Source organism: Agelaius tricolor, unplaced genomic scaffold (assembly GCF_023055355.1).
Source record: "Agelaius tricolor isolate 1412-34295 unplaced genomic scaffold, bAgeTri1.0.p SCAF_38, whole genome shotgun sequence".
NCBI lineage: Eukaryota > Metazoa > Chordata > Aves > Passeriformes > Icteridae > Agelaius > Agelaius tricolor.
Genome location: NW_027269298.1, coordinates 959528 through 981199, shown reverse-complemented (window position 1 = coordinate 981199; position 21672 = coordinate 959528). Strand labels below are relative to the sequence as shown.

The following is a 21672-nucleotide window of genomic DNA, read 5'->3' as shown; positions in this document are numbered from 1 at the left end:
TTCCAGTCTGTGCACTGGGGTCAGCAGGTGGGTGGCTGGGAGCAGGGAATTGCTGGGATTCACTCTGAAGCACAACTAATGGAGCAGAACTAACTGAGCAGTTGACTGTTTAAAAGACCATATTAACTTATGTACCCATTAAACCTTTTTCATCCCACTGTCATACTTTACACCATAATGCATGGCAGCATTTATCTGGGGTTACCAGGACGTGTCAGGGGGACTGGACTCAATCAGGTTTCAGTAACACTGATGGAAGCCCAGAATAGCTTTGTATTTTTGACCCCACTCTTGCTCTGACCCTTTGCCAAACCACTTAAATTTGAGTTTTAAAGGGGTTCTCAAGTTTCCTGTAGTGCTGGTGTGGGAGAGGACTCGCTGTCTGGTGCTTACATCAGTGTAGCCAGAATGAAAACACAACCAGGACTGACTCCTGAGCAAATTCATAGAGTGATCTGTACAAGTGAAGTGTGATGCACGTTGCTGAGGTATGATTTGGAAGCAGGAAGGAATGTGGTTTGTTGTTTTCCAGATAATAGAAACGCTACTGGGCACTAAGGTACCTTCCTTATCTGATCCATTTAAATTCAGGTATTTGAAAGCTCTATCCATATGCATTATTGCAGCTGTCCACAGAGCAGAACAGGGCAATTTATGGGGATAGTGCTGCATGGAAGAGTCTGCATGAGCTTCCTTCAAAATACTTTTGTGTTACTCTTCTGTTGCATCACTTACTAATACTTTCATTTATCACAACTCTTCATTTAACACGACTCTTAACTACTGCTTTCTCCCCTCTTTTAAACCATGGCCTTTAATATTTAATTATTTAATTGGTTTTTTCTCTGGATTTCAAATATTGGTTTTGATGCTTATTTTCGTTTTGTGTTTTATCTTTTTATTTTGGTTTTTATTCTGTCACTTCTCCATCTCTTATACGTAGCTTATGTCCCTTTTAACATCCCCCCATCAGCCCCCTCCTCCTCCCCCTGCCTCTGCCTCACCCTCTGCTGTTCCCAACGGCCCCCAGTCTCCCAAGCAGCAAAAGGAACCCCTCTCCCATCGCTTCAACGAGTTCATGACCTCCAAACCCAAAATCCACTGCTTCAGGAGCCTAAAGCGTGGGGTAAGTTCTCCTCTGGATACCTCTCTCTCTCTTTTTCTCTCTCTCTCTTTTCTTTCTTGCGCTTTTATTGCACGTTCTGTTATGTAAAAACTTTTGTTTTGTGAACGGTTCCATTGTGTTTTATCACAACATGCAGACAAATCCAAGGGTTCTCAACATATCAAGCCATTTGTAGTCAAAACCCCCACAATGAAACCACAAAAAGTACATTTCCTGGTGGGAATTACAAATCTGGGTGAGTGGGGAAGGAGGAGCTGAACATTGAGTAATGCTCGTGTAAGAAGTCAAAGTCTTTAGTTTTTCTCTCTGCAGCGTGGGTTCAGCTCAATGCCTGTGTTAGAAGAGTAAATTAGGAGGGATTCTAGGAGATAATAGTTGTGATTTCAGTTGGTAAAAGCTCAGTCTGGAATGATGTGACATTGTCACTAGAGCAGTGGGAACTTTGTTCCAGTCACTCATCTCGTGGTTCAGGTGCTGCAGTGTTAGTTTGTGTAGGAACTCTGAGTATTGACATAAGAACTGGTGGGAGGAGGAAGGTGAACTAATTCTGGGTGGGAACAAAGCCTTTCCATGGCCCAGGTGTGCTTTAAGCCAGGGCTGCCAGGTCAGGGGAGACTGGGACACAATTCCCATCACCACAATCACAGTTTAAACTCATATTCTGTGTGCACAAGCTTCATTGGTGCAGTATGCAAGCTCCAAATGACAGAGGAGAGGTTCTGAAGGAGCAGGATTTGGGATTCCCCTGCCAGCAGCTGCAGTGTGTCAGTGCTGGTTTAAGCATTGTGTGGTGGAAAGATGCTGAAAGTCTCTAGGGCTGATTTGGGGATTCTCCTGGGTTTAGGTCACACTGGACCCACATTTTGTGACACAACACCACTGTTCCAAGCTCAGTGTTCCTGTCTCCTTTGCTGCTGATAAACCTCAGGCCATATTTCCTTCTTTTCCAGGTCAGCTGCTGTTCCTGTTGCTGACAGCAACTGTGGTTATATTCATAAATCAATGTTGAAGTGTTTGTCTGGAATTAAATCCTCTCATTGGTGGTCTTCATAAGCAGTAAATAAAATGTTAGGTCCCTGAGATAAAATTTGCCATTTTTCAAACAAAATAAGACTTAATCTTCCACACATGGCATGATTTGTACTGAAAATTTGCTGCCACAGCATGGCTTTGCCTCCTAGGTGAAACCTTTAGAATTATTTTCTCCTGTAAAAATTACAGGAAGGAGACAGAAGTGTTCAGTATTTTAAATGTTTTTTAGAGCAGACAGTAACAGTGAGGAAGTGACTACTTAGAAAAGCCCAAATTCTGCTCCAGGCACTCATTTAGGTCTGAGGACTGGAGCTGTATAAAAGCAGAGATGATTTCCATGGGGAACTTCAGTGGTTGGTTACAAAGAACTGAGAGCAGTGCTGTAAACAATGCACTGTCTCGTCTGGTTACAGAAAGAAGAGTCAAAAATAAAGATGTTTTAAACAGTTTCAGTTCTTTGCTAGGAAATTGCCATTTAATGGGACACTCAGAACACAAAAAATCCCATTTCCTCCCATCCCTGTTTCACTGGGGAAGTGGGAAGTTTCTAAGCTGTCCAAAGATAAGTTCTGAACATGTCCCTCTTACCTCAGTTGCAATTTGGCTCAGAGCATCTTTTCTCAGTGGTTTTATCAGGTGGAGACAGACTTTCAGTTCTGCTTGTGCAGCAGCAGAGCTGAGGGTGTGCTGGGTGGTGGCACCACTCCAGGAGTGGCAGCTGGAGCCCTCCTTTTCCTGGGCAGTGCTGGGTCACTTTGTGGGGTGAAGGCACTGCTGGAGGTCAGGGGTGTGTGGCCATCTAATGCTCCACAGTGGCATTCAGAGAACAGAATGTTGAAATGGCTATTTCCTACTTGACTTGAAAATACTGGTTTGTAGTTCCATGGGCACTTCACCAGTTTGTATTTCAAATGTATGAATCCCTACTGACTGATTGCTTGGCCATATAGGCAATTATAACTAATTGCTTTTCACAGTTCCTGAAGGAAGGCCATTATTTTATGTATTAAATAGCTAAGAAATCCAAACACAGAATTAAGAATTCTGCATGCCATATTGTTTTCAATCCTTTGTGTGAAAGGCAAAGTAATGAGAACAATGTCCTATGGTCTTCTCTGGAATCCCTCAAATTTCTGCTGACACATTCATTGAGAATAAGCAAGAAAGGGCTATTGCTAAATCTTCATTTAAACCTTTCACTGTGTTCTTTTGCTATTTCATTTCCTTCCCCTCTCAGCTACCAGGATGTTTGTGTGTAAATACTTTTCCTGCCTGACTCATCCTGAGGATTTGGAGTCCAGTGTTCAGATCATCATCTCTCATCCCAGAGGGATGAACTCAGGCCCCTTGGATCATTTAGAGATATGGAGGAGGAGAGGCTGAAAACCTCTGGCAACTTGCTCTGTCTCATTTGGAGACTTGTCAAATTTACATTTTAGAGCTCCTTGGTGATTTGTATTTTACAAATGGTCAGACTAAGAGATCATCCAAGTGCCATATGACCTTCAAAAATAAAATCATTCTAACCAGGCAAAAAGAAAATCAAGAGCCACCCACAAATCCTTTAAATTTATCAGGTGAAAAAGAAGAACATTTGATCTGTACATCAGGGAAGCAGCATTTTGGAAGGTCATGCAGGGAGCAGCAGGGTAGCACAGTGTAACAGGAGTTGGGACTCTGGATCATTTCATTGCTCTGAATTGTCTCTGCACTGCTGGGTTTGTTCCTTGGCAGAATTCCACTCCAGACACCTTCAGTGAAGGTGCCCACAAGGCTCTTTAAGCCTTATTTTAGAGTGTTCAGCCAAATTGCCAAGCAGGTGCTCCCTGGATTTCTTGATAACCTGAGCTCTCAAATCCTACAAAGCCAGGGGAAAAAGTTTACTTCAGAAAAAATGGGATCACACTCCTTTATTGCAGTGTCTTAAGGAATAAGGAAAAGAAAAGCAACTATTTAACATGAGCAAATCCTGAGACTGTAGCAGGATAAATTCCAGCAGCAGGAATTGCACATTGTAATTGATCCTTGAAACACAACACAGGAATGGATTCCATGCAACTCCTCCATGAAATCTGGGAGATCACGACGTGTCTGGAGAGGGAGAGTGTTTTAGCAATTTCCTTTCAAAATTTTGGTTTAGCATCTTAGGTTGCATTTGGCAAAATCACTGGCGACTGTTAAAACACATTATATAATTAACTATGATACGTTCTATGCCCAGTCTGGTTTTAATTTTGCTTCCAAACCAAAAATCCGATGAATCTTGTTTTCATGGAAGGAAACAGATGCCTGAACAATTCACAACAGATGCAAGGTTAATGTGGAGGCACCAATACCAGTATCAGTGGTCACTGCCAATATGAAATCCTAGTCTGTTAAAAAAAAATTAAATATTTAGGTGCTGACTCTTGTCAGTGTCTATGGTTTTCTAATCACATTTTTGAATTTCCCTCAAAGCTTTTTTCATCTAACCCCAGCAGCAGAAATGTCCATTATAGAGAATACCATAAAACTGTTAGAGCACTTATTATGGATCAGAGCTAGGAGAAGGGGAAAACTGTCATACATTTTTTGTGTTTTTTCTAATAGCTGCTTTAAAAGACACTATAAAATTAGTGTAGCACTTCAAATCAACTTCATCTCTTTAGGGAAGTTAAAGCCAGAAGAGCACAAAGAAAGAGGAACCAGTTACATAACTTATAATTTCATTTATGCTTGCTCTGCTTTTTCTAATTCCATTTTGAGGACAAAGGAAACTCAGTATTCTGCTGTTTGGTATTAATTTTGTGTTCTTTAATTTTATTGCTGCAGCAGCAGTAACATCAGCACCATTTTTTAAAAGAGCAATCCTCCAAACTAACAACATCCAGGGGTAGAACTTACACCTTTGAATGACTCCGTGTGCACTGGACTTGGCTTCCCTCCCTCTCCCCAGAACCTGGGAAGGGGCTGAGCAGGGAGGATGGTCTGGGAGCTGGGGCAGACATTGCTGCCAGTATCCAAGTTCCATAAAGCACACGGAGGAAATTTTGTGGTTTCCTTTCTAGTGGAAGTTGTTGACTTCATTACAATGTGATTTTATTTCCATTGCACCCGTTGCTGTGTCCCTCCCTGCCCGTCTCCTCTGACACTCTGTGCACTCCTGTCCTCAACACCCAGCTCTGGATCTGCCCCACTGTTCAGTACTTTGTTGTTCTGTGAGCATGCAGAGGCAGCAAGCAAACCACCCCTTGTGCAGCCTGCTCTGTTCCCTGCCCTGGGAACACTTGTTCCAAAGTCTCTCTCTGTGCCAAGATCGGGGCTTTTTGGTGGGTGGGGTCATTAAATCCATGGTTTGTTCTAGCACTAAGAGAGATGCCTTCTGACCTTGGTATTTAAACAAGCATTTAAAAATACCATGTTTTCTGATCTCTCTGAGCATGCTGAACTCTTAATATCCACCTGGCTCCCAGGAGGCTCCCACTTTGAGGGCAGTCAAACACCACAGCTGCCTTTTGCTGTAGAAGCAGTGAACACAGAGGTGCCGTGCTCATCCCCGGTGTAACCAATGTGTGTTTTCTCTTGCTGACTCACCAGCAGACACAGTCTTTGTATATTCACAAAGAACTCATGAAGAGGACTTTAGGGACACCCACGTGTGCCGTTGAGGCTAGGGAATATGTTGTAAGTCTGAGTATGGTGTGATCAGCCCATACTGTTGCTGCACAGTCGCTAACCCCACTTACAACGCCGGCCCCAGTGTGCTGTGGGAATGTGCTTTGGCAAAGAGCCAAGGAAAATTTGGTGGGAGGCAAGTGGCAGCTTACAGTGTGATGTGCAGGAAAGATAATGTCTGCTAGTCCTGGAAATGCTGAAATTGGCACAATTAAAATAGCTGGACCTGTGAAATTCAAGGTGTTGCGAACAGGTTCTGCACATTTATTTTAAATGATTTAATGAATGCAGTCTTGAGCATCACGAGCCCCGATGGACAGGAATTCTGTGCCTTGGTTGTGAAGCATTCCCTAGAGCCTTTGGAAGCTTCTGTGAGCTGTCTATAATGATGATAATTCATGGAATCAAGATATGTGACCTCTAAATCTGCTACTTGGACAAAGCAGAGTATGGGGAGATTGTTACAGGGCCACTTAAAAAACAAAACAAAACAAAAAAAAAAACCCAAAGAAAAGAAAATTACCTCTTGGTTGTATGTATGGAAGTCCAGTGATTTATTTCACCCCTGTTTTCTGTAAGTGAGGTTAGTGGCCGTGACTGTCCAATAACACATGGACCTGCTGGCTTTCATGCTCTCATGTGTTATTGAAGCTTGTGGCTCTTAGACTCTTCATTATTTTCCCTGCAAGACTAAGCTAGGCTTGGTTTAAATTGACAGCTTGAAACACATTTGCTCATTTCAAGGAAATGTAACTTACTTGATCATTCGGGGGGAAAATGCCTTTGTTCTCCCAGGAGCTGTGAGCAAGTTTCTAGCTGTGAAAAGCCAACAGAATGGGCAAAAGTAGTTATGTAGTGTTTAATGCAGATTTATTTTCAATCTGCTTATATTTGTTTATAGAAACTGAATCACTGTCACGTAAAATTACCAATAAATTTCAGAAATGGAAAACTGTGAACATGACTTATTTCAGCATTTCATTGTTTCCAGCCTATGAACTGCTTTATTTATACTGGTTATAACAATCCCTGATGTACTATTTGGAAATGCTATTAATAAAGTTCTCTATTTTTGTCATACTTAACAGCAAAAGAATTGGGCATACAGTGTCTGTAATCCCTTTCAAATTTGCTGAATTTGCAGCAAAAGAATAGCCTTGATGCAGATGATTCTCCGCAGTATTTAGTGCCTTTAGAGTGAGTAGTGTTTAGCCACTAGAGCATGTAGCATACATTTGTGCCTTTTCTTAGAGTGCTTCATAGGTAAATATTTATTCTGCACCATGAGTCTTGTCTGTATCTATGTACAAGAATCTCAGTTTGTGCTGATCATGTCTATGCTAAAGTTCACAGGAGTGCTAAAGCAATGATGCAAACACAAGCTGCCTACGCTGAATTTCTTCAGACCATTCTTTCTCCTTCTATGATTGCTCTCTCCAAGGGATTGGTTTTGTTTGCTTTATTTTTTTAATGGCCTCTTTAGCTCAGAGGGTGAATTTCTCCATGGCACTGTGATTATATTATCATGTGTTTGTTCCCTAATGGACTGGACTGCAGAGGGAAGTGTCACTGCTGCCTTGTCACTGAAGGGTCAGTTCACATGCAGCATTTCACTGTTATTTCAAGATCATTTCTTTTGAATGGCTGGAATGTGTTGCTGTAAAAATCCTGGTAACTAATGGGAATTGTTATTTTGGGGGGAAAAAAAGTGTATTTCTTAAATCAGCTGCCCACAAGAGGTGTGGAGCCTTTATTTTAAATCCAATCCTAATGAACTGTGTTTTTGTTAGAAATGGAGCATCTGTTTGAGAACACATTGCCAGGAGCTGTTGGTAGTGACAGAGAACTGAATGGAAAGAGGTTCCCAAGTCTGGCAGCACAAATCCTTGCCTGGAGAGAGGCATTTTCCAGCTTTTACCTTCCAGCTGTTGCTAACATGGAGTGTGTGCTTTTATGCACCTCAAGTTTGTTGGGTAGCTGGAGCATTTCACAACTGCCCCAAGAGCTGGCAGGGCAGCTCAGTGCCCCTTGCTGGAGGAGGAGGAGGAGGCTGGGTGGAGTTTGGATTCTCCTTTTCTATCTGGCTTTAGATCCTGAGCAGCAGCTCACTTGTGCTTGGCACAGCACTGAGCACTGTCAGTCCCCCTTATCTCTTGGAAATCCTCTGAACTGCAGCTGTTCTGTCATTTTGCAATGATGGAAGAGGCTTTGGGAATTCTGGTGGTTGTGTGCCCAGGCACAGTTGTTCACCTGGGAGTTCCTGGGGCACCTGCCCAGAGCTGTGTGTGCAGGTGAGGCAGGGCAGATGCTGCTCCATGGGCACACGCTGCTTTCAGTCTTGCTTTCCCAGAGTAACTAAAAGATAATATTTGGGCTCTGTCCCAGGAAATGTGGTAACTTCTGAAGAATTAGATCATGTATATCATTTAAGGAGGTTGAATAATGTCTTACCATGCTGTCATAGAACCAATTTGGTGTCAAGAGAATAGATGTTTTTTTTTCCTCCTCCTTGGGCTTGACCTTGTCCGACTATGGCCAAAGTACGTTTGAGTCTGAGTATTTATTTCTGAATTGTCCAAGAATGTGAAATGGCTTTCTGTGCCTGCCTGGGCAGCACTCTGCAGTCCACAGGGACAGTCCAGGGGTGTTGTCCTTTGGCTGGAGCCAAGAGCCAGGCATTCCCTGGAGGTCCACGGTGCTGGGTGCTGTGGGAGCTGCTCCTCTCCTCTCCACCGAGGTTTGGCTCAGGGCTGACCCCCCCAGAGCCCTTCCATGAAGGGGCTGATGCATTTCAGCACGTTTTTGATCTAAAGTGACACCCATGCATTGCCAGCTGGGAGTTTTTCCCACCTCAGTGCTGTGATGGGAACTCCCAGTGTTGTTGGTGTAGCTGTTGTCAGTCAGTCCAGGTCTGATCTCACCTGTGCCCAGGTCCAGCATTCCCATTCCCATTTCTGGCCAGGTCATGGCAGCTGCCCAAGCCCATCTTGTGAACTTTTGCACAGATCTGTTAGTGTGACCCATTTTGCCTTCCAACAGCAAGGGGATTGTGTCATTTTATTGTAACATCAACCTCAAAAAGTTCCTCTTCTACTGATGCATTGTTGTTTTTTCTCTCTCTCCCCCCACCCTGTATCTCTCCAATTTTACATGAAGCTTTCTCTCAAGCTGGTAAGCACATTTACAGCATGCCTGTCCTGTGTTTTAATCACAATTTCCTGTGTGTGTGTTTAATGTGCACTGTGCCACATGTGACATGCCACTGAAATTAACTTTTAAATTTGTTTCTTCTTTGTGTTTGCTTTTTTTGACATTTATCAGATAAATCTGAATACACAGGTCTGGAGTCTAATAGAGGTGATCAGAATTCAGTCTTCTAATAAGCTGCTAAAAAATTAACTCTAATATATAGTTTAGTTTTCACTTTTATAATCTAGGGCTATGAAAATGTAGAAAAACGGTATTGAGCAATTCTGATACTGTATAAGTATACATTAAAACATTAAAAGAAGGGGGAAAATAAAATAAAGGTGTCTGTGCTTGCTGGACTTTTTCCAGAGAGCCATGCATATCTTTCTGTGTAAAGTAGCTACAAAGTTTGCTTTCCATGTCCAGTATTACTGGAAATCTGCATCATTATCACCTACATTTTACAGCCCTATGTAGTTCTTCAGAATAACCAATAATGACATTAATTTAAGTTCTGTAAACCTTAACCTTAACAAGGTTAACTCAATCTGATTTAACTTTGCAAATTGAGAGATATGAATTTGTGTGAATCCTAAATTCCATCTTGGATGCAGCTGGGAAGGTTACTTGAACTATGGTAAGATAAAGATGTTACTGAGCTGGAAAGGGAAAGGGGGAACAGAGCTGGGAATGCAAATTACTGCTGAACTCCATGCACAAGGTATTGTTTTGCTTGAGACACTCCACACCTTGTTGTGTCCCACAGCTTGGCCACATTCCTTTGGCCCTGGAGAGCCCCTCAGCAGCAGAATGTGCCTGGTTTGCTGCCCCACCTTGTGCAAACACACGAGGGCTGCAGCCAGTGAGGCCATCTGGGGACCTCAGGGGATCCACAGGGGCACCTAAGCTGTGTCAGCTGCCAGGTTCTCTTATTCCTCACCAGTTTGTGCCTTTGGGTGCTCTTTCCCTTCCCTGGGAGGGTGGGCAGGCCCTGGCACAGGTGCCCAGAGCAGCTGTGGCTGCCCCTGGATCCCTGGCAGTGCCCATGGCCAGGTTGGACGGGGTTTGGAGCAATCTGGGATAGTGGAACATGTCCCTGCCCATGGCAGGGGGTTGGAACAAGATGAGCTTGAAGATCCCCTCCAACACAAACTGTTCTGGGATTCTACATTTATCTTGTGCTTGGACACATCCTTGTGGGCCTCTCCTGCTCATGGCAGCTCATCATGGCAGCTCAGAGCTGGGCCTGGTGCATCCCTGGCAATTTTGGGTCCTGCTGCTGCTCTGGCAGCACAGTGACTTTCTTGGGCTCCTTTAGCAAGGTTGCTTCTCACTGAAGACCTGTGGTGGGTCTGAGGAATGGTGGGAGTGCCTGGAATATGTGCAAACATTCTTTTGGCCATTGCCAAGCCACTGTCCTGGGAGGCCACTGCATTTATAGCAGATTTCCACTCCTTTTCTTGGTCACAGTGCTAGTGTGCTGTGTAGCTGAGTTAAGCCTTTGCATGTAGGAATAAATCCTCCAAAAATGGCTGACATAGCCTTTCCCTGGGAATTGCAGAAATTGGAAAGATGTGCAGGGAGGGCTGAGATCCATTTTCCCCTCAGATGGAGAAAAGCAGCTTTTTTAAATCTCCTCTTGGATCCTCACTATGCAAGAGCCAAAACTGGGGCTGAAAAAGCTCATGTTCTCACATGTAGCTTCAGTCCAGAGCAGGGCCTGGACTAACACAAGCTCTGATTTCACAGTCCTTCATCTTGGGACAGTTTGAATCCTAACTCAATCTCTTTCTGCAAGGACACCTTGTGAGCAGCACACCAGAAACAGCTCAGCTTTCCCCTCACCTCACTGCTGCAGCATTTCTAAAAGCATAGGCAATGTCCACAGCTTGAGAGGTAGCCCAGGTGTGTTTGTGCTTGAGAGCATGAAATGTGCCCAGCATGTGCAAAAACTGCTCTTGACTCTCCTTTTTGGAGCAGGGGCTCCAGCTTCTGGTAGGAAATTCCTGAGCACAGCCTAAAGCTGGAGTGAGGTCACCTCCCAGCCTTTGGTGGCAGCTCCATGCAACTCCTGCCTTGGTCTGAAGCATTGTGAGCCAGGCTGCTGGATTTAGTCCAGCTTAGAACTCTTCAATCAACTTGAAGAATCAAAAATGAGATACCAAAATGATGCTTTTCCAAATTCCACTCTATCTGCTGCATTGTACTAATGTACAGCTGGGGATATTTTCAAGCCTGTCTCTTCTGCTTAGAAGTGAGGAGGATATGTCAGAATGTTATCTAGACTTTCCTGTAAGTGCTTGTTTGTTTACAAAGCTGCCTCCAGATGCTTTGCCTTAAGAATATGTGTTTGACTTTAGTGTAGATTATCCATAAAATAGATTGAATCACTCTCATATCTGTTGTGATGTGGGAGTTCCTGTCAAGAAAAATCTAAATGTTAAAGAATATATTAAAATAGATCTCTCCTCTACCAGGCACATCAAGTAATGTAAGCACTGGTAGGACTCCATGTGGGGAAAGTTTCAGAATCAGCATAACTTTCTTAGTAATTTGTCTTAAATTTGCTTTCTCATTGTCTCACAAAAGGAATTTTAAGTATTATTGCAGAGATAATCAAGGCTTCCTTAGAAGCACATGCCATCTTTGGCTGACAATCAGTACAGCAGCAGTGTCCTCAGGCCTGCTCTGTGGCTTTGGGCTGGCCACTCCAGAGGAGAAGGTGACCTGTGTGTGGCTGTCCTCCAGCCCTCTGACACCCCAGAGCTTGGCTTTGAACAGCAGCTGCAGGAGAAAGTCACAGAGTCCCAGCACATTCAGTACAGAGCCAAGGTCTAATGAGCAGCTTGTGTGGCTGTGTCTCCTCCAAATCCCTCTCCTCAGAGAGAAATTTGGAGTTTTAGCAGATGATGGCCCAGCTCACAGGCTCTCAGTGAGTTGATGGACCACTGAGTTTGGTTACTCAGCTTTGTGGTTTTACCCCTCTATCTCCCACATTCCCCCTCAGAAATAGGACAGAGAATGAGCAGAAGCCAAAACAAACAAAACCTGCCCAAATTCAAGCTCATGCACAAGAACCTCACTCCCTTATGGTGCAACTAATCAGTATTAATGTGTTCAGTATAGCCCACCCAATCTGCCTCCATTGCCTTCTGGCAAGACAAAAATAGGTGTTACTGTGAAGAAAAGAGTGTGGATGTATTTTATGTGTCATCTATCTGCTATATCAAATGGAGGCAATCAAGAGGAGACATAGCAGAAGGCAGAAAAGGGGTTTTCAAGCAGAATCACACAAAGGTAACCACTGTGGTCTTCACATTTTATTTTTTTTTCCTTTGGTTATAATTTCAAACTGACTGATTCCATGGCTTTGATATAACTTCTGGTTTTTATGTGAGTACACATGAGAGAGGAAAAATTGAGAGACTTTGGCGTGGAATGTGGACCCTGGAAAGTAAGCAGCATGTTTTTTAAATTGCAGAGTCCAGTGGGGAATGCCTCTGCTAGCTTGGTGTGCTCAGGAGAGCCCTGACATAAATGAACTGTGTTGGACCAGCAGTCAGTCAGCAGTGCACAGAAGTACAACTGAGGCATGGGAATAACAGCCAGGAACTGCTTTTATAGGAATGCTGTTTGTAGCTGAGTGAAAGAAGGCAGGAAGGATCAGCTTTCCATCAGAAGGGAATGCTGTTAAAAAAATTGATGATAAAACTGTAGAAAAATATAATTTCTCATTTTTGCTGTTGAATTCTGGAATTCTCCAGCTGATCTTCCATTAGCCACTGTTAGGGAAGCAGGATGTTCCTGGGATCATTTTGAGGGCATCCAGATTCCTCACCATTCAGGGACTGATAACACGCTACAAACAGGAACAATGCTTCAGACCACTGTGATTTTGCACAGGTTTTTGTGAGCTGCTTTCAAAATGCAATCCCAAAGGATTCTTTCAGACTCTGATTGTTAATTTATTTCCTTATCCCCCCACCCTCCATTCCACTCTGTGCAGGGAGCAGGCCCAGAAGACTTCAGCAATCTCCCACCTGAGCAAAGAAGGAAGAAGCTTCAGCAAAAGGTCGATGAACTAAACAGGGACATTCAGAAAGAGATGGATTCAAGGTGAGTCAAACCCCTCCAATGAAAAGTGAAATTGCACTGAGCAGAGCCCTTGTGTGGGATGGATGTGGGTACATCCCAGCAGGAGAGGCTGTTTTGAGATGATGGCATCATCCAAAGTCAGATCTGTAGCTCAGATTTCCTGGAAGATAATGACTCCTGTGCTTCTGTGAATGCTTTTTCTACAAGGCTGCATTTATCATTCTGGTTGAGAATAAGGCTATTTTAGCTACACACTTTTAATTGATTCTGGCAGCCTGTATTTGTGCTTTGTGTTTGTTCACATTCTGTAGTTGCATTAAAGATTCAGCCTGTTTTGTTTGTGAGACACAGAACTTTTCTTCCCTGGAGGATTTCAAGACTGGTCTCTTCCTAAATACTGCTTTGCATTTGTACACATCTGCCTACATTTTGTGTCAGCTTGCTTTCAAGAACCTATTTATTTTGCCTACTAACCCAGAATTTCTCCTTTCTATTTTCTATCATAGATAAGAAAAGAAAATTGCACATGGTTATATGATTTCTCATTGCTTTATTTTTTTCTTCTGTGGTAACTTAGGTTTGCCTTTGTGCAGGTTTTTCTTTCTGTTCTGTATTGATTCTGAGGTAACCCAACATTAAATCAGATATGGAATTGCAGCAGAGTGAAGTTTAAATGAAGACAGTTTATGATGGAGAAAATAGCACCAGCAGTTAAATAAGAGTTAAACAAACAGTAATAATTGTGAGTCATATGTTTGCAACATTGTCCCTTAGGGCTTCAGGCACAGAGCAGTCCCACTTCCTTGCCACCCACTCTTTTTCCCAGTTTCCACACACACAAGGCAAAGGCACAGGATTGCAATTGTCAGGAGTTTGGTGGGAAACTCTAAAGCATAAAGAGTGTTAACTTGAGCCATGGGACTCTCATTAACCTCTCTCCCACCAGCTAATGCATAGAGGAAATCTGAATAGTTGTGCCTAAGACCAGCCACAATTCCATTTTCAGGTCTGAAATGTCCATCAGCAGCTGAGAGGAGCTGCCCTGGGACTCGGCCGGACATGGGGTCACATTTTGTAGCCTCAAGTCCATCTGTCTGTCCCTGTGCTGTGGCAAACATAAACCATCTGCAGCCAGCTTCCTTATAAGCAGTGTGAAACAAATAAATATCTTTCAGATTATTTGGGTTGCTAAAGACAAGCTGCAACAGGCAGGGTGAGAATTTCTTGTTTGCCCTCAGTTTCTGTTACTGATACATCTTTGTTCCACTTTCTCAACTGGAGGTCAGCCCATGATGGATGATAATGATTCAACTGTTTGTCCATGCCCTGAAAACTGGGAAGATATTAGTGTAGGAAGTTGGAGCTGTCATAGGTTGCAATGGTTGTGAGATTTATTATTATTATTCTCCCCAGGGGAGCAAGTAGGTACTGTTGTAGTACATAAAAAAACATGTCAGGCTAAAAATCAATATCAAATATCTTCTTACCTTGTAGGTAACTCACTGTTTTTTATCTCTAACAATGTAAATTCTCTTCTAGCAAATAATTTTACTGTTCTTTTTCAATGGCTGGTTCTATACAGGGCAAAAGCCCCATCTGGATGTTCTCAGTTCCCTTTGTAACAGCTTAGGTTGAACCTCAGAGTGAAGAACAGACAGTTTACTAAAGGCATTTACCCCCAGCTGCACTAAATGTGTTTGGTTTTTGTTGTGCCCCTCAGAGATGCCTTAACAAAGATGAAAGATGTGTACATCAAGAACCCCCAGATGGGAGATGCAGCGAGCGTGGACCACAGATTGGCAGAGCTGGGGCAGAACATTGAAAAGCTGCGATTAGAAGTTCAGAAATTCGAGGTATGAGAAGAGATATTTCAGTTAAAAGCAGCTCAGCAAATGCTCAGGTCTGAGCAGGGCCTTCCTGGCTTTTCCAGATGTTTTGATGCACTTTGGTGTGTGAGGGCAAGGGCTATGTGAGCACTTGCATTAATTGGGGTCTTTGAGCTGATTTGTGTAACACAAACATGAACATCTCCTGTGGCACTCAGCCCACAGTTAAATTTGCCACAGGAAACAAACTGTGCTAAGTGGAGGTGAAGAGAAAATGTAGTGCCCTCTGGACTGCCCAGAGAGCTTCAGATGCTTATTTAATTAATTAAATAGATTGAAGCATCATGTTACAGACCTCTGTGGAAAATCAGAGTGACATAAATGCAAAGCACCATTTAGAGACTAACAGCAAGACAGAAGCCATCAGATGAAATATGTTTTGAGGAGTAGTCTGCCATGAACAGGAAGCTGCTTCGTGATACAAAATCTCCAGAACAGAAGGGGAGTGTTTGGAATATATGAAGCCCATTATAATTACATGAGAAGGATTAGACAGCTGAGAAAAGACTTCACTTTCTACATTATGCTTTGAACATAAACAGATACAGCCCATTAATTTCAGATGTGGTTTTACTATCCATTGCTTTCCTACCCGTTTGAAATCAGTGGCTCTTTCATTCTCCCCAGCTTTTGTTCTTGTGCATTCAGGAATTGCTGAGTTTCTGGTGTCACTCAGACTGCTCTAAGCAGCCACACATCATTTTACTGGATTGTGATGGGAGCAGCATCATCTCCTGCTGGCTGTTACCTGCTTCTCTCATCTCAGGGTGTTTGCAGGACCCAGTGCTAAAAAACAGTTACATTTTCAATAAGATTGAATAACTCAAAGGAAAACGTGAACATGCTTACAAACCAGTCTGTGCTCTATAGCCTGGGTGTCAGGAGTGCCCCAGCAGAGTGAGCACTGTCTGTGTGTCCGTCTGTCCGGCAGGGCTGGCTGGCAGAGGTGGAGGGGCGGCTCCCGGCACGGAGCGAGCAGTCCCGGCGCCAGAGCGGGGTCTACGAGGCCCAGAACGCGTCGGGAGTGAACAGCTGTGCCCAGGACAGGGAGAGGTACAGTATCTGAACGGGCTGGGGCTCAGCAGAGCCTCTGCAGGCACAGCCAGGGCTCTGCAGCCTCCTCCTGCCTTACCCTGCCTCAAATTGCTGCTTTCTGTGATGAGCTGTGTGACAGCCCCCTTGCTCCCTGCTGTGAGCCAGTGCGTTTTTACAGCTTTTAATGGTAAAAATGAGGGTTCTCACTTATCTTAGCCAGCTCCAAGCAACCTCTGGAATCACTGAGCTGCTCCAGCTGGAGTTGCTCCCCTTGCCCCAAGCCTGGTGACCGAGTGGTTCTCTCTGCTGCTGAGGTTGGTTGCTATAGTTGCTGTGTTTTTCCTCTCTTGAGCAGCCCCGATGGCAGTTACACAGAAGAGCAAAGCCAGGAGACTGAGATGAAAGTACCTGCAACAGACTTTGATGATGAGTTTGATGATGAAGAACCACTACCCACCATAGGAACGTGTAAAGCTCTCTATACATTTGAAGGTATCACTCAAACTTTACCCTCATTTCTCTGACTGTGACCGTGTTCACAGGGGTCCAAGGAAGAGGGAAGAGATGAGGATCTGACTCCATGTTCCAGAAGGCTTGATTTATTATTTTATGATATATATTATATTAGAACTATACTAAAATAATAGAAGAAAGGATTTCATCAGAAGGCTGGCTAAGAATAGAAAAAGAAGGAATGAATAACAAAAGCTTGTGGCTCAGACAGAGAGTCCGAGCCAGCTGGACTGTGATTGGCCATTAATTAGAAACAACCACATGAGCCCAATCCCAGATGCCCCTGTTGCATTCCACAGCAGCAGATAACCATTGGTTACATTTTGTTCCTGAGGCCTCTCAGCTTCTCAGGAGAAAAAAATCCTATGGAAAGGATTTTTCAGAAAATATCATGGCTACACTCTGACTGGGGTTTTTCAAGTTTATATGCCAAGGGCAAGTGGGAAACCTTCATTAAACCTTAAATAGCCAAAGGGCAAGTGAGGATCTGGTGTGATTCTGCAGAAGGGCACCAAGACAGGGATTTTTCTCCTGTTGCACAGGAACTCTACAAGAGAAAGAACCAAAACTCTGCTGTCAGGGTCACATTTCTGGTTCTTTATGTACACACTGCTGCCTCCTGAATCACAAGCTTCTGTTCTTGCTACCAGTGATGCACCAAAAGCTGTGTCCACCCATGGTCTGAGTTACTGATTCCTGCTGTGCAGCACAGCCTGAAGTGCCTGTTGCTGTGTGTTTCAGGTCAGAATGAAGGAACAATCTCTGTAGCAGAAGGAGAGATGCTCTATGTCATAGAAGAAGACAAAGGGGACGGGTGGACGCGGATCCGAAGGAACGAAGATGAGGAGGGCTATGTCCCCACGTCCTATGTTGAAGTCTATTTGGACAAAAATGCCAAAGGTGCTATGACCTATATTTAATGCTATTTTTATTGTTTTATTTGCTTTCACAGAGATAAACCAAGCCTGAAGCTGCTCTGTGTTGCAGATAGAGCCTTTTAAGAGTCTGTACAATGCCACCAAGTGCATTATTCCGTACGTGGACTAATCATGGCTTGTTGTACTGCAAAATGTGCTTTTCTTGCTCAGAGAAGGGTAGTGTGGGGGACTTCTGAAAGCAGAGGGGAAATGCAGCCTTGCCTGGACAGTGTTTGCTCAACTGTCACTGCCATTGCACGCCCAGCTTAGTGCAGGAAGCACAAAGCCCTTTGGGATCCTTCAGGCTCTCCTCAGATACCCAGGTGGCATCTCAGACTGTTTGTCCCAAAGTCACTCGGTGGAACTTTATGGAGGGAATATTTAGACTGCTGGCTTGTGTCTGTGTGGGAGCTTTACAGAGCCTGTTGTGTTCTGGGAACCTTTTGGATTGAAACCTGGTGGTAATTTAGTTTAGTGTGTGTGGAAGGGGAAGGAGAGGTCTTACCAAACCCCCTCTACACAGCACTCTGTGGTCCCTGATAAATGGGTAAAACATTGAGAAAGCTCCTCTGTTCTTTCCCACCTTGCTACATTTCAGATATATTTGCTGTTGCAGATGACCAGAACTAATGGTTTAATCTTTTGCTTACTTGACATCAATGGAGACATTCAGAGTTTGGACTCTGTAAGCTGCTGTTTGTTGCTTTTAATTCCTCCCAAATGTTTTGTGTAAGGAAGCAGTGCTGCAGGGCAGACCTGGCTGGAGTAAATGCCAGTGCTGAACACCTGGTAGTGGGATACATTGAGAAATCAAAAGATTTTAGCCCTGTTTCAAATCAGGATGTGAGAATTCCATTGTGTTAAATAATTTGTGTTTATTCAACCACTTAATCCTTCAGATTATTGTGTTTCCTAGACTTGAGAGTTCTTGGTATGAAACAAGTGGCCTCATCTAAGTCAAAAGCAAACTGAACCATTTTCTTTGAGGTTTATGGGCAGCAGGAAGAGAGGACTAGGACTGTACCCATAAACCAGCACTGAAACCTGGGCAGTTCAGAGTTGGGTTGGGTGTTAATCAGTGCAGTGCCTTGTCTGGGCCTTGTTTTATTTTGCCCTAATACAGTAATTTTATGTTCCTGTTGGCAAATACATGCTCAGCTGAGATGCAAAAGAGTGCAAAAAGTTTAGCCCCCTCTATTGGTTTTTATTGACCTGTGAAAGATCCATTCCCCTTTATTGCCAGAACAAGGCTGAAGGATTGGAAATACGGAAACCCAGACTGGTTTGGGTTGGAAGGGACCCTCTCATTCCAACCCTCTCCATCAGAGTAAAAACACAAACTGTGCCAGGGGTGATGGCTGATACAGCTGCAGCCATGTCTGTAGCCACAATGGAGGTTTTTCAGATCATTTAAAGCTTTTCCATTAATTTTGCTGGATTTCAGGAACAAAATCAAACAGATCTGTGAATATCTAATGTATAGGAACAACAATGTTTACCTCTTTTATTTCTCAAGTCTCTGGTTTAAAAGAAAAGCTAAAAGAGAATGCTTCAAAGAATGCAGCATAAAGATTTGGAGGAAATGCTGCTGTGTTTAAAAGGTGAACTTTGTTGCAAGCTGCAAATTGATTTTTAAGGTATTGGTAGAAGTGACTTGATTCAGGCCTTGAAATAGAAGCAATGACATTCCTGAAGACAATATTGTAAATACTAATGCAAACTTTGCAAACTTTAGTAATCCTTTCCTCTTTTTGGAAGGAAGGTTGAGCAGCTGGCACCACAAAAGGCTGGTGGCAGAAGGGTTGGGAGCTCATAGCAGCCCCTGTGACTGTCCCAGCCAACAGAGCCAGTCCCAGTCCTGGCTCAGCCTTTCCTGCCTGGCCAGGCTGTGTCTGTGCCATGAGCCAGGGGCAGCTCAGTGCCACTGCTCAGTGCTCTCTCAGAAGCTGCTTTTTCACTCAGCTGGAGCCTGTGTTGTCAGGGCTCTGCTGCAGAGCTGAGCTGAGCAGGACAGGTAAGTTGTGTGCTGCAGGTGCCTCCTGATCACAGTCTTAGAGGAGCCAAGCTGGGTCTGTGCCCTGCCAGTCCCTGAGTGAGGGCTCCTGGTGACATTTACAGGGGTGCCTCTGGTCAGAGAGTGTTGGCAAACCCTGTCACAAAAAGAACAGTAATGCCTATCTTGTTTTGCCTTTTTTTTTTTTTTTCCAGATGTGCACAAACCACTTCAGAAAATCTCTGAGTAGGTTTGCATAGGCCTGTCCACCCTTTATTCTCCTGGTTTGCTGCTACGGTTGTTTTAAGAGCTCTGTTTGAGAAGGTTTTCTTTAGAAGAGATGAATGCACATGTCACATCTCCATCACTGAAAGACTTTGTTAGGTATCAGGCTGGCTCTGAAATGAAGGTGCTGCCCTGACTGTGTCCATTTAGTGCAAACAGCACTGTTGTCCTTCTGAATAGAAAGGAGAGCTGCAGGCTCTGCTCCCCTGGGATTCCTGCAGGAGGCTGTTCTGTGCACACCTGGCTGTAGCATCTTGCAGGGCTTTTCTGTACCTATCTGGTGTCTGGTGCTGAGAACTCAGACACAGGAACTGGTTGGGCCTTTCAGCTCGAGACTGAGCACCCTGTGTCACTGCCTATGGTACCTCATCATCTGCTTGGCAACAGAACTGTCTTTCACTGAGGGATGTTGTGAAATCCTGTGACACAAAATTCCTGCATGGAGTGCCCAGCTCTGTGCAAACCCTGCACTGCAGCCAGCAGCAAGGCCACGTTCCCTTCCAGCCAAAGCCTGGCTGTTTGTGTGGGGGCATGCAGGAGTGGAGGCTGCTTGGGGAGGTTCAACTCCTTGATAAAAACTATTCTGGAGCTGTGGGCTGATGAGCATTTTGGCTCCTGTTCCCCCTCATCTTTGATGATATCAGTGATTCCTTATGGGCAGCTCTGGCATTCCCAGTGCTGCAGCTCTGCTCTTTGCTGTAACCATCATGCAGAGCCTTGACTTATAGAAATAAATAGGTAAAAGTTAACCATGCTGATGCACTTTTTATCTAGGATATATCTGATTATTTAATGCTTGCCAAATTATTTAGGAATTGGTAATTATAAACTGGACTGTGGCTTTTTAAAATCCTTTTGTTAAATACGTGCCCTTAGTTCTCCCAGTATATAAAAAAATTGTATATAACATAACTTAAAGACTAAAGTTACTTGAATTTGAATTGTTTTTATCCTTTTATATGTGTATAAATATAAATGGTTTTATAGGCTGTTCTTCTGCTTAACCCAGCTGTTTTGGTAACTGCTCAGTCCCTCTGATGTTGATAAGTGGTTTTGGTTACTCAGCTGCCTGCACCTGGACTTGCATAGGAGCTGCTGTTGTGTGTTAAGGTTTGTTCAATCTGGCCAGTGTGGTTGTCTTGTTTCTATTCTTATTTTTTAAAGAATCATCATCTGTCAGGAATCTCTTTATAGCTTGATGTACCATGGTGTCTTCTTCTAATAAACATTATATTTTCTCATTCCTGTGAGGTTTTGGCTTTTGAGTTTTTTTAATGACAGTAACTAGTAGATGGCAATGATTAGTGGCAAAAAATAGTGGCATTTAACTTTGCTAAGGGACAGCAAATGGCCCAGAGCTGCTTCTCACTCTAAGCACAAACGAAATTCTTCTCAACAAAAATATTTTATTGTGGCTCTTTGGAAACTTCTTTGTGCTGTCATTTGGAAGGATTTGATGGAAGTGGGTGCAAAGGGGGTGAGAAGGTTCCCCTGGTTTCTCAAATGCAAAGGAAGTTTGGACTCATCCTGTATTCCCTTGGATACAGCAGTTTGGGCCAAATCATGTCCTGGATTGTGGCTTCACTTGGCCAAAGGCAAAACTTGTCCTCAGCCCCCAGCCTGTGGGAACAGGCATGGCCAGAGGAGGCTTTGGAGGCTTGGGCTGCTTCACTGACCTGCATATTCCTGGCTTCCCTTGAGAAAGAAAGGCCTCTGCAGCCTGTGGTGGAAAGGAAAGCTCTGGATCCCTCTGCAAATTCTTTGATTTAATTTCCTGTTGTTGTTCAGTGTCACTGGTGGTCTCTGGAGCTGTCACTTGAACAGATGCAGTGCTGCTTTGCTGACAGAAAATGAAAAAGCTGTTTGTTTGCTCAGTGGCACGAAGCAGGTGCTGGCAGGGTCCTGGCCCTGTGCTTTCCTCCCAGAGCACAGCAGAATCCCAGGGAT

At 43.8% G+C, this 21672-nt stretch overlaps 1 protein-coding gene across 30 annotated transcripts in view; it reads left to right on the top strand.

The window, feature by feature from the left end:
* Window positions 1-21672, top strand: part of FNBP1 (formin binding protein 1) — a 93236-nt gene that overhangs the window by 68308 nt on the left and 3256 nt on the right. Inside the window, exons 10-20 of one of the 30 annotated variants that reach the window (XM_071454343.1) lie at window positions 533-559; window positions 1031-1126; window positions 5735-5821; window positions 8969-8983; window positions 9134-9169; window positions 13008-13117; window positions 14817-14949; window positions 15914-16035; window positions 16370-16509; window positions 17272-17430; window positions 19656-20966. In XM_071454343.1, coding sequence (XP_071310444.1) covers window positions 533-559; window positions 1031-1126; window positions 5735-5821; window positions 8969-8983; window positions 9134-9169; window positions 13008-13117; window positions 14817-14949; window positions 15914-16035; window positions 16370-16509; window positions 17272-17430; window positions 19656-19690 — 960 coding nt within the window. In that variant the 3' untranslated portion in view covers window positions 19691-20966. The other 29 variants (XM_071454338.1, XM_071454335.1, XM_071454334.1 and 26 more) reach the window with 29 other exon arrangements.